General features: G+C 41.1%; 1 protein-coding gene across 1 annotated transcript in view; it reads left to right on the forward strand.

The window, feature by feature from the left end:
- Positions 1-12,862, forward strand: part of OLFML2B (olfactomedin like 2B) — an 84,553-nt gene that overhangs the window by 37,137 nt on the left and 34,554 nt on the right. The window contains exons 4-5 of the mRNA XM_075286697.1: positions 6,636-6,806; positions 9,521-9,731. Of these exons, the coding sequence (XP_075142798.1) occupies positions 6,636-6,806; positions 9,521-9,731 (382 nt within the window). The remainder of the gene's footprint in view (positions 1-6,635; positions 6,807-9,520; positions 9,732-12,862) is intronic.

Here is a 12,862-nt window from a genome sequence, read left to right on the forward strand (position 1 = left end):
AGTAATGACATAGTTGCTTTTAGTTTATACTCAATCATTCTACTGACATATTGCAGAAGAAATTGCATCAACATGCACTGACTTCCTTCAGGTGTTTGTGATGATCTAAAATATTATATTATATTGAAAAAATGATTAAGTATGGCTTTGACAAAAAATCAGTTAGGTGGATTCACAACTGGCTTAATGATCGGGCACAACGAGTAATACTAAATGGCTACACATCGAACTGGAAGAAAGTCAAAAGCGGGGTGCCGCAGGGCTCTGTTCTGGGCCCAGTACTTTTTAATATCTTTATAAATGATCTGGACGATGGAATTATTGGGGAACTCATAAAATTTGCAGATGATACGAAGATAGGAGGAATAGCCAACACTAGAGATGAGAGAGAGTGTATTCAAAAGGACTTAGACACACTGGAACAATGGGCTGAGGCGAACAAAATGGTATTTAACAGGGACAAATGCAAAGTTCTACATCTGGGTAACAGAAATGTAAAAAACGTATATAGTATGGGAGGAATAGAACTAAGTGATAGCATAGGGGAAAAGGACTTGGGCATAATAGTAGATCACAAATTCAACATGAGCCAACAGTGCGGTGCTGCTGCAAAAAAGGCTAATAAAATTCTGGGATGTATTAAGACAAGCATTGAATCTAGATCAAGAGAGGTCATTATTCCGCTGTACTCTTCCCTGGTCAGACCACACCTGGAATACTGTGTACAGTTCTGGGCGCCTCAATTCAAGAAAGACATCGATATATTGGAGCAAGTCCAGAGAAGAGCAACCAAAATGGTGGAAGGTCTGCAAACCATGTCCTATGAGGAGCGGCTAAAAGAACTGGGATTGTTTAGTTTGCAGAAGAGAAGGCTGAGGGGAGATTTAATAGCAGTCTACAAATATCTGAAAGGTAGTCACAGTGCAGAGGGATCTACCCTATTCTCATTAGCACAAGGAAGTACAAGAAGCAATGGGATGAAACTAAAGGGAAAGAGATACAGATTAGACATTAGGAAAAACTTTCTGACAGTGAGGGTAGTGAGAGAGTGGAATAGGCTGCCACGGGAGGTGGTGGGCGCTCCATCAATGGAAATCTTCAAGCGGAATCTGGATAAACATATAGCTGGGATGATTTAGGAAAACCTGCACTCGCAGGGGGTTGGACCCGATGGCCCTTGAGGTCCCTTCCAACTCTACCATACAAAAAAAAAAACAAAAAAAAACATAGTAACATAGTAACCAGCCTATAAACAAGCAATGCTGCAGTCTAGAGCATGAGAGAGGAAAGTGGCTAATGCCTCATGCACACAAATGTGTGCACAGTCCGTGTGCTAGCCATGCAATTCCAATCTAGCACATTGACCCATTCATTTCTATGGCCGTGGGGCAATAGAAAGTCACATAGAAGTCACAGGGTTCCTTTAGTTTCTGCATCTTGTAGTAATTCTTCAGGCACTTCTTTAACCCCTAGACATTGCTAATTTGGCTATTTGCAACGCTCTATCTGATGCTGGGTGCTCCAGTCAAGTTAACTAAAGTCAAACACCTGTGATTTATAGCATAGTGATAAGTGCAGACCTCTTCATGTTGAAGTTACTGTTCAAGGGGTACACTGTGATAAAGGAAGGTTTTAGGACTTTTATCATCACTTTTATCAACAAAATGTAACTTTAATAGTGATGATAGTCAAGTGAAAGACTTTCCATTTACTTTGTGCTAGCAGAACTCCCCTGCGCCACCATCACCTATTTCCTGGATGTTTGCTCAGTCCCAGCAGGGAGTTTAGCTAGAGATAACATCAGCAGTTTACAGCTCTTTACTATACTAAACTACTAGGTAATTTCACATGGACTAGAGGTCCAGAAAATAAGCCATGCTGAATATAAAACCATATAAAACCTACCGTATCTCCAGACAGTCAGCAAGCAGGCATTTGGTGGAGACCCCTGAAATAAGCTTCTGGTCAGGAGGGGACCCACGGTGTGAGCTCCGGAGAACTTTGAAGATCTTCAGCATTGTGTAATTCTCTACTTCACCAAGCCACCTGATTTGTGAAACCGAGTGGGCACGTTGTTTATGCGCCTGAGGAAAGGCGAGAAGCCCAAAATGCGTCGTGCTTGTGTACTAATAATAAATTTCTAGAAGACCATCAGTCCGATTGCTGGTTTGTGCGCACTCACCCCCATATCTCAACACCTAATTGGTCCTAGACCCTGAGGGACATTTTTTCATCATCAGTTTGTGTGCCTTGGTTCACTTAAGGGGAGATCAGCTGCTGCCACCATCGTAATCTATTTTGTTTTCTGTTGTTGTGACATATCACAACAGAATAAGGTAAGAGGCCACAAATTTGGTCTTATTTACCAAAACTACCTCTGGATTACTACACCATCATTGGAGCTCGGTGTCTCTCTTTTTTCTTTTTCTATTGTAACTCCTGTCAGGGTCTGGGGTTGCCAGGAGGGGTGGCATAGACACAAAAGTCCAGATTCTTTAGTCCAAAACAAAGGTAGAGTTTATTTTCACTCAAAAAGGTAGTGCCCAGCCAGGCTGTAACTAAACATAGAATAGGTTACCTCACCTAGAATAACAGAAATCAAAAGCCAGTAGAATCATTCAGGACACAGCTCCAAAAATATGATCAGTTGGTTCTCCAGCCAAGCTCTGCCCAAAGTCTGCTGCTGGAGCTGACTTATTAAGCTCCCTTGATGAGCAGATTCTCTGCAGCTGAGTTGATGCCGGAACATCCCCAAAGTGTGGACTGGAGGGGGTGGAATGACAGGTCCCACTACCAACCTACCTGCCATTCCTAAAAATCCAGCCCAATGCTGAGCATTTACCAAAATGCTCAGCAGACGAAAGTTGTCTGCTGAGAACGAACATTCCTTCTGGAGATTTCTCAGCTCACCCCCCTTAGTAGTCTGGGTGAGATGTACACCCCCTCCATTACCTGACCAGCCATTGGCTTACACTCCGTAACATCATATTTCCTATTAATTTAATTGTGGCTCTCTTTTGAATTAGCCATAAGTGTTGGCACCCCTGACATTTTTCCAGAAAATTAGGTATAACTCTGAGAAAATTATTGCAATTACACGTTTTGTTATACACATTTATTTCCTTTATGCATTGGAAATACAAAAAACATAGAAAAAAGACAAATTGGACATAATTTCACACAAAGGTCCAAAAATGGACTGAACAAAAGTATTGGCACCTTTTCAAAATTGTGGGTAAATAACTTTGTTTCAAGCATGTGATGCTCTTTCAAACTCACCTGTGGCAAGTAACAGGTGTGGGCAATATAAAGATCATACCAGAAACATGATAAAGATAGACTGCAGTTTGCCAAAATGTTCATCAGTACAAACCTTGTGGGTTGATGAGACCAAGATAGAGCTTTTGGAGAATGGCTTAAAACATACAGTTGGGGAGTTTTGAAGTGGCCAGTAATGTGGCCAGCTTTTGACTTGGGTATGGTGATAGGTAAGTAAATAGCGCATGTGTACCTGCTGGGATTACTCCAGCAGGTAAGAGCCTATTAGGAAAAAAAAAGGAACAGGGGCCTACTGTGCCTCCTAAGGTCACCAGGCCCATAGCAGCTGCTACAGTGGTACTTATGCCAATGGATTTCTGTTATTTTTGTTATTTTGTTTTCCAAAGGATGTGCAACCAAATATTAACTTGATTACTGCAATTAAAAACCTCACACAAGTCTTCACTAAAAAAAATGTGTTTACACCTAGTATTAAGGCCCTATTCCTATGGAGTAACGCGCCGCTTATTTTGAAACGTAAACATGTCAGAGTGAGGCGCTTCAAAACAAATCCCATTGACTTCAATGGGTGCCAGCTTACACGCGCTACACATTGAAATCAATGGGAGGCTTTGTAACCCATTGATTTCAATTAAATTTCAATGTCCAGCACGAAAGGCAACTTCTGGCCGATCATCAGCCAACTTGTGTTTAATTTATTTGAATAATTAGCCTGCCCCCTGCTTCAGTGGTTTAGTTCTTAATAGAGATGAGTATGAAATGGTAGTTTCAAATAGCACGCTCCCATGGGAATGAATGGACGCAGCGGGCATGCAGCCGGGGCCGGCGTCCTGCTGCCGCTTAACCCCCTGGGCGCCAGCCACTCCCATTCATTCCTATGGGAGCGTGCCACTCGAAACTACCGTTTCGAATAGTACTCGCTCATCTCTAGTTATTAATGCTTATGGTTGCCTATACATACTATAAATCAGATAGCAAACTGATGTGTATGGTTGGCCTTATTCTAATATATAGCCTATTGCACTTGCTAAATAGTATTATATTTTAGGCTGAAGCCCCAAGTTGCAAAAATGCTGAAAGCCTTGACAGAACCTGCAAAGTGAAAAGGATTCTGGCTAACTCCATGCACACACTGCAGAAAAAAAATCCACAGCAGAAAAGCTGCATGTTCAAAAATGCCTTTGTTTTTGCAGCATGTCAATTATAACTGTGGAAATGTTGGCATTTTCCCTATAAGGTTTAATAAGGGCAGAAAGTCTGAAGAAAACTCAGCAAAAACGCAATGATAAACACTGCAGAAAAAAAATGCAATGTGTTTCCGCTGAGTTTTGCTATGTAGGACATTAGTCTTAATGGGTTATCCAAAAATCTCAGAATAAAGTTACACTTAACCAATACCAGATGATATATAGCTGAACGCAGATGAGTTAAATACAATGATGAAGCAGGAGCAGTCCGCAGACATCTCCTGCCTCACCACTCTGTGTAAAGCACATTCCTGTTTGCTCTGCGCCTGCAACTCTAGGAACACTCTGGGAGAAGAGACTTCTACAGAGCAGCAAGGGAGCGAGGAGAGGTGAGTATCAGCGTTATTATTATTATATTAAACTTTGGGGGCAAATTGAGGGGAACATTAAACTGGTGGCAGATGAAGGGAGGACATTAAACTGGGGGCAGATGAAAGAGGAACATTACACTGGGGGCAGATGAAAGGAGGGGATATTAAATTGAGTACAAATGTACAAATGGGGGGGGCATTAAACTGGGGCAGATGAAGATGAAAATTAAACCAGTGGGACAGATGGAGGGTGAGATTACAATGGGGGCAGCTGGAGGGGGACATTAAACCATGGGGGCATGTCTGCCTCTAGTTACCCCCCAGTTTTTGTCCTCCTCCAGCAGCTCACAGTTTAATGTCCCCATCGAACTACCACCATGGATTAATGTCCCCTTCCAGCTGCCCCAGCTTAATGCTCCCTCTAGTTTCACTCAGTTTAAACTGGGTCACCAGGAAAAAGACTTTGTAATGTGGGTCAATAGGGGAGGAATATTATAATGTGGGGGCATATAATGTTAGGGTGACTGTAGGAGCACTGTACTGTGTGGGGGCACATAGAAAAATGCATGAGAATGAGTGGAGTCAATGTAGAAGTGGGTGGAGCTAAATTTTCTGCGACGCTGCACATACTGTCCCTCTTCCTATCCTTTGAACGTCGAGAGGTATACAGCAGTAGCAGCAATAGGTTATCCAGGGACTTTGGTTAAACTTACTTTCTTGCCAAGTTCTATTTCACACCTCAGGTTTCAAGACTCATTCTAACTCGGGGTCAAATGATCGGAAATGGCATCCAGTATGCAAGTTAGTCTTCTTCCTCCCACCTCTCTGTGTTCAGTGTGTATTACCTGTACTATAGAGGCTGCTTTAGTATCTAGCCTGACAACCCCATAGTACAGTTATTACACACTGAACATGGAAGAAGAACGACTCCAATGCCAGATGATTGTTTTGGTTACATGACTCTGAGTCGGAACTAGCCCAGAAACTTGAGGCTAGTCTGAACGCCTTTTAGTATCACAGTTATACAACAGTACAATAAATGTTTTAGGATGTGTAAGACATCTTGTTATTTGAAGGAAGGAAAAAATGTTATTTGAACAAATCCTTACTTTGGCAAAAGCACATGCCTTGAACTTGTTTGCCCAGACGTGCATTGAGAGAGATTTATCAAGCAAAATCTGCCAGGATTCTGGTGTAAAAACTGTCAAACAGGTGTTGTGCCACATTTCGGCCGGGGCCCTATATGGTGTAAATGTCGCGGTTTGTCTGTAGTGGAAACGCCGTAGAAAAAAAATGCATCGTTTTACAGCACTTCAACGTGGATTCTGGAGAATCCCATCCACATATTGTGGAAAAATAAATTCTGTGACATGCAGCGATTTCCATATAGCTATAACAGAGGCAGATACTCCTCAGATGTAAATGTTTTGGATTTTCTTTAGAAAAAAATCTCCCAAACAAAAAGTGGTGTTTCTGCTGCGTTTTTTTACACAGCATTTTTTTTGCTGCAGCCTGCTACATGGGGCCTTAGCCTTAGAAAAGATTTATAATTTGTATGAAAAATTTGTGACTTTGTGGGTTGTGGCTTATCAAGAAGTGGGAGTGGCCTAGTTGCAAATCTAGATTACACTGAACCTTAGACAGGATTATTAAATCCGTCCCATTATATGTTATGTACAAGTTGTGTATGACAATGTCGCCACTTCATTTTATTCACGACTTTCATCATCTTGATCTTTGGTATCTCTGTGTAACAGCTTTAACTCTTGCATTAAAAAAATTATATTGTATAATTCAGGTTATTTCTAAGAATATCACAAAGGAGCAAGACAAAATTAAAGACAGTGTGGAAGAAATCCTAACTGAGATGAATAGAAAAGAGGAGAAGAATGCTACTGTGGATGAGAACCTCAACAACATTGGTAAAATTCTACAGAGAGATGCAGCAGCAGTCTACAGTTATACACATGTATGTCTACTAGTATATTTTTATTGTATGCTTATGAAGTAAACAAACTAGAATATGTTACTCTCAATTGCCCCTCTTATCTCTCAGGATTATATCACTTTTTTAACACCTTGGAATTTTTTAAAGGTTGCAAGCACTTTACCAGTTACCAAAATGGTCACTGCATCCCCGTGTGACATGAACTAATAGGTTTTTTTTTAACACCAAACCAGCCTTCCCTGTATTGAACATCCTTTGTTTGGAAGGTAGCTCGGTAGCAACAATGGTGCAAAAAAATGTCAAACAAAACCCTGCTCGTCCGAGCACTAACTAAACAGTAAAAAACTAACTGTCTGTGTGGTTTACTACCAACCATATGAACAAACCAAATAGCACAGCAGAGTCTTACTAAACTCTCAGTATTTCAGGACAGAACCAGGCACCTCCTCTCGCTCCCAGGATCTGCCCTGAAGTGCAGGCTCTGCAGCCTTTTATGGCTCCAGTAAGAAGCTTAGGACCTACACCTGGGCTGATACCTACACAAGACCCGCACTGGAGCACACATATGTCAGAAACCTGGGGGAGATGTGCCATGATTCCAGTACTCTGCCTGTCACCTTCTCACACTAAAATTTAGTTTGACCATTTTAGACACCCACAATACATTTCGGAAATCCATAAAATCAAGAAATGCATATTAGTTCTCTTTCAAAGAAAAAAAAAAGCTGTACATAGAGTAGTGCTTCTCAACATTTTCAGGCTCGGGGTGTCCTTGGAAAAAAACATTTTCTTTAGAGCACCTGTACCAAATACATTTTACATGTAAAAAAAAAAAAAAAACCTTCTCCAAAAACATGTATTTTTATGGTAAAGTACATAAGCAACATGTGAATACACCCTCAAAACTACACTATCCTATGCTTCCCACCCACCCAGCCACCTCCACTCAAAACTAATAAAAATTCCTCTTTTAACAACATCATGCTTCGTTACTGACCCCCACATAGTATTATGCTCCCCATTGGCCCCCAGACACCTAATCGCACTTCCCATTGGCCACAGGCACCTACTAATGCTCCACAGGGGCCCCGACACAAGTAATAATGCTGTTCAGTGGCTCCAGGCAAGTAATAATGCCCTCCAGTGGCCCCCAGACAAGAAATAATGCTCCCCAGTGGCACTTTACCCATCTTAATTCTCCTACAGCTCTCTGCTGTTCTCTTCCTCTGGTCTTCAGCTTGATGCAGCAGGTCTGCATGGTGCCACAGAAATCAGTAGCAGGTGTCTGAATGGTGCAGCAGGAAGCTATAGTCTTCCTGCTTACCATTGTATTCAGCCATATCTGCGTCCTATAGTTGAATGATGAAACGTAGCCATCTTCTAACCAGGTACTCCAGTTGGAAATGACTGACTTATATGATAGCTGCTTTCCAACAGGTGGCGCTACAGACACAACTTTATTTTGTTTTGGAAAGAGAACTAATTTGCATACTCTTTTCCCAGATGAATGTCGCAATCTCCCAAGGATAAAACTTAACAGCGTCCCCAGATCTCCGATAAAGAGGATACAGTCATGTAATGTTTTGTACACAAACCTAAGAAATAAAAAAAAAAACCTTGTACTGAACAATATGTTTAACTTGGAACTGTTGAAGTTTCCATTCTTGAAACAAGATAGTTCCTCAGATTTCTAATAGAAACCACATTTCCTGTAATGCCAAGCATAGGCTGAATATATTCAGGTAAGTGTTGGACCAACACAAATCCGGTATGGCGCTCACTCAGTGCCGAATAAATGTCAAGAGGTTGACATGGATTCAACAAACAGTTTTATTAAAGCAAGATAACGCGTTTCGGGGAAATAGAGTTATCTTGATTTAATAAAACTGTTTGTTGAATCCACGTCAACCTCTTGATATTTATTTGCCACTGAGTGAGTGTGATACCGGATTTGTGTTGGTCCAGCACTTACCTCCATATGTCATGTACCAGTAGACGCTGCCACCTTTACTCAGTTCTTCAAATGAACAGGAGTGCATATATGATGACAACTGCTTCCTGAATACCTACCTGGAACTTGGAGAAGCGTGGTCACTCTTGCATATATTTTGTTATTGTGCCAAGCATAGGCTGAAGAAATCTAAAGTATAAGGACAATGGATCCTGTGGCAGGAAAAATGTCCTCTGCAGTGATTTATCACACCCTACTAATCTGATGGGCATAGCTTATTCCATGACAATGCTTCCTACTAACATATAATACTAGTTGTAAAACTGGATGGAGTAGGAATAATAACAAGACTTTGGATCCCTCCTCTTAGTTCTTGTTTCAGTTCAAAGAGCAACCCTTTACAAATGGTTACAATGGATTCTCCTACACCCTGTATTGTAACACTGACTGCAATGTAAGCCTTGTAGACCAGCATCATTTCTTGACCTCCTTAGGCTCATTGGTGCTATAAAATCCACTACACATCTGTAAAAGCTTACCACAAAGGTTGTAGATATTACAGACTGACGTGGAACAAACATATGGACGGGATGTCCGGATTTTCACATACTTTTGGCCATACAGTAAATTTCATTTAAGAGTGAAGCATCTATGGAGCTACTTCCTAATTTAATATAAATTCTTTGCACCTATTCGCTTTCGGTGAACAGTCCTTATTGTAATGCACAGTATGGCTTATCATTTGTGAAATTAACTAAAATCTAGTGTTTCTTTCATTAACAAGGACAAGTACGAAGAACGATTTCTAAGAGATGAACAGGAAAAGTTTATTAGTCCAAAACCACATCCTGCCCCCCCACAGCAAGTACAGAGGAGTCCACTCTCACAACGGCAACTTCATGTTAGACCAAAGCCAGCCCCAAATCCTGTCATCCGTGGAGTCACATTTTACAAGGCCAAAGTTACAGAAGATGACAGTGATCTGGATGACCAACGTAAGTAAAGCCAAATTAGATATATAATATAAGCATTTAGTTGGATTTCTAAACACATAAAAATGGCTAATAGTACATTGGGCATATCATACAAATTATGGTACATACTAGGACTAACCATATGATGGATGATATTGTCTTTAGTAGCCACCCCCCTAACCATATGAAATACAATAATTCAGTATTCACGTGGCAACTAATAAGTTCCATATGTGTGTATTATGAGCAAATGATCTTGGATAAAGTAGTAAATACTTAAAGTAGCCTAAATAGCAATGCTATAGTCCCACCTCCAAATTATAGTAGTGCCGAAGCATCTCCATACATAAAGTATGCTAATAACAGTGATATACACTGTATTAATAAAAATATTAACATTTGTGCTAGTAACAAGCCCTGAGTGCAGGCTGAAAAGACGTAATTGTGGCCCTGAGTATATAAAACGTTCCCACAGGTGTCAGGACTTCAGCTACTCCACTCTGTATAGATAACAGTAGTAGTAACCTAATCATATCTTATTAACCAAAATAATCATGTATTAATAACCAAAATAAGACTTAAAGTTATATGTAAGCTTTGATAAATAATAAACATATTTTATTATTTTATTTTATTTTTATTTTATTATTCCGATATTATTATTATTATTATTTATTTATATAGCACCATTAATTCCATGGTGCTTTACATTTGGGGGTTACATACAATACACAGAATATACAGGTAGATATAATGCTAACAATGACCGACTGGCACAGTGGGGTAGAGGGCCCTGCCCGCGAGGGCTTACAATCTATGAGGGAAGGGGGGTAGAGACAGAAGGAGAGGGGGAGACTGTACAGATGGCAGTGCGGTGATAGTGTTATTGGGGGTTGTAGGCCTTCCTGAATAGGTGAGTCTTCAGGGCCTTCTTGAAGCCTGTGATTGTGGGGGTCAGTCTTATGTGTTGTGGTAAGGAGTTCCAGAGTATGGGGGATGCACGGGAGAAATCTTGGAGACGGTTGTGTGAGGAGCGGATGAGAGCAGAGCGGAGTAGGAGGTCATTGGAGGATCTGAGGTTACGTGTGGGCAGGTAGCGGGAGATTAGGTCAGAGATATATGGGGGGGACAGGGTGTGGATGGCTTTGTATGTTAGTGTTAGTAGCTTGAACTCAATTCGCTGGGCTATAGGTAGCCAGTGGAGGGACTGGCAGAGGGGAGCAGCCGATGAAGATCGGGGTGTGAGGTGGATTAAGCGAGCAGCGCAGTTTAAGGTGGACTGGAGGGGGGCGAGGGTGTTTGCTGGGAGTCCATGGAGAAGGGTGTTGCAGTAGTCTAGGCGGGAGATTATGAGGGCCTGGACAAGCATCTTGGTAGTTTCCTGGGTGAGGAAGGGGCGAATTCGGTGGATGTTCTTGAGCTGGAGGCGGCAGGAGGTGTTGAGGGCTTGAATATGTGGCTTGAAGGATAGGTCAGAGTCCGATAGATCTGTACAGTTTATGCCCTGTCACATCAGTGTTTGGATTCCGTCCGGGGGAGTTCGCATGGGGACCACCCAGAACAGAATACCAAATGCAAGTGCAAACCGCTGTGCTGTAAAAGTGCATGGACCCCATGGCATATAATGGGGTCCGTGTGCTTACCGGCAGATCTCCTCAGGGATTGTGCTGACAGGAAAGTAGTTCCCAATCTACTTTCCTTTCCGCATGATTCGTGCGGGCAGCGCGCGGCAAGCACACGGACCCCATTATAGTCTGAGAAAGGATACACAACTGAGAAAGGATAATGGAAATCCAAGAGCGGTAAAAAACTATTACATAATGGTGCTCAAAAATGAAACACTATAGACACTATATATTTAGTGTTATTAAGACTCAGTGATAATGATACAGAATATTTTATTGAATGAGTAATATATGCCTGGAGCAAAATGGCATCAGAAGTGTGCTGTAGCTGAGAAAACTGCACAATGTAAATATGGTAGGATTGTATGCAAGTCTTTCTTTCAAAGAACAGATCTGTCACACTATAATTCATAGGCCAGTTAGGCCAGTGTCCTCATTCACATTGTTTTTTTACAAGATAATTTTTTATTAGATGTATCCTCATTGACCTAACAATGGAATGAATAATACTCCTATATGACTAACTAAACAAGGCTGGTTTCATATCATATACAATCGGACCACTAAACAATTGCTAAGGGATTCTTTTAAAAATTATTATGGAAAGTTTCTTTTCACCCTTGTGCACAGATTTACTCCTGTTGTACTTTTGATTTGAAAGCAGATTTTATATGTAATGAGGCTTTCTACCTCTGTGCCATATATGAATAGGCTGCCATATGGTTCAGCAGCTAATAATAAGAATCTTGGTTGTTGATGGTACTGTAGGAGTCAAACCTTCCTTCTTCGTATACTCAGACAATAGAAAGGTTAATGGCTGCTTCCCTGGTGATCTATAGAAGTTCAATTTCCTGATGGTATAGAGTTGGGAAGGGATTGAGTATATTTATGGGTTAATGGGTGTTCCTCAGGTGGTCTAGGGAAGTTGACGTGTTAATGGTTACATCCATGGTGGTCTAGGACGGTGCTTCTAAAATTATGAGACAAGACTCTCCAGTGAGACACATGGGGAAACAGTTTTTATAGAAGTTATAATATGCTGTACAGGCTTCTACTAGGTCCAGGAAGCAATTCAAAAGTATTGTAAATTATGCAATATTTTTTAGCTCTGACATAACCTTAGAACACAGGTGGTGAAACCTTGGCATCAACATGTTCTGACTGGTGAGGTGTCAGTATAAACATTTTGAAATGTCCTGGCCTAGGGTAAGGAATATGTTAATGTATGCTTACTCGGTGAGCTAGGCTAGTGAAGGGGTCTACCTAATAGTCTAGTACACTGTTTTAATGCATGTTTTCCTCTTGGTAAAGGGTAGCAAAAGGGTTAGTGACTGCTTTTATGGTAACCTAATGTAACAAGAAATTAATGGTCTCCCTGGTGGTCTCTCATACTGAGGGGGTAATGTAACACACAGTAATGTTTTACTCAACTTCCCAAGGTTTAGCAATATGTGCCTATCCTTGTTCTATAATGATCAGGCAGAAATCTTCATGAACATACTACTCAGTCAATAAAGTAACATCCTG

Source organism: Leptodactylus fuscus, chromosome 9, assembly GCF_031893055.1.
Source record: "Leptodactylus fuscus isolate aLepFus1 chromosome 9, aLepFus1.hap2, whole genome shotgun sequence".
NCBI classification, from domain to species: domain Eukaryota; kingdom Metazoa; phylum Chordata; class Amphibia; order Anura; family Leptodactylidae; genus Leptodactylus; species Leptodactylus fuscus.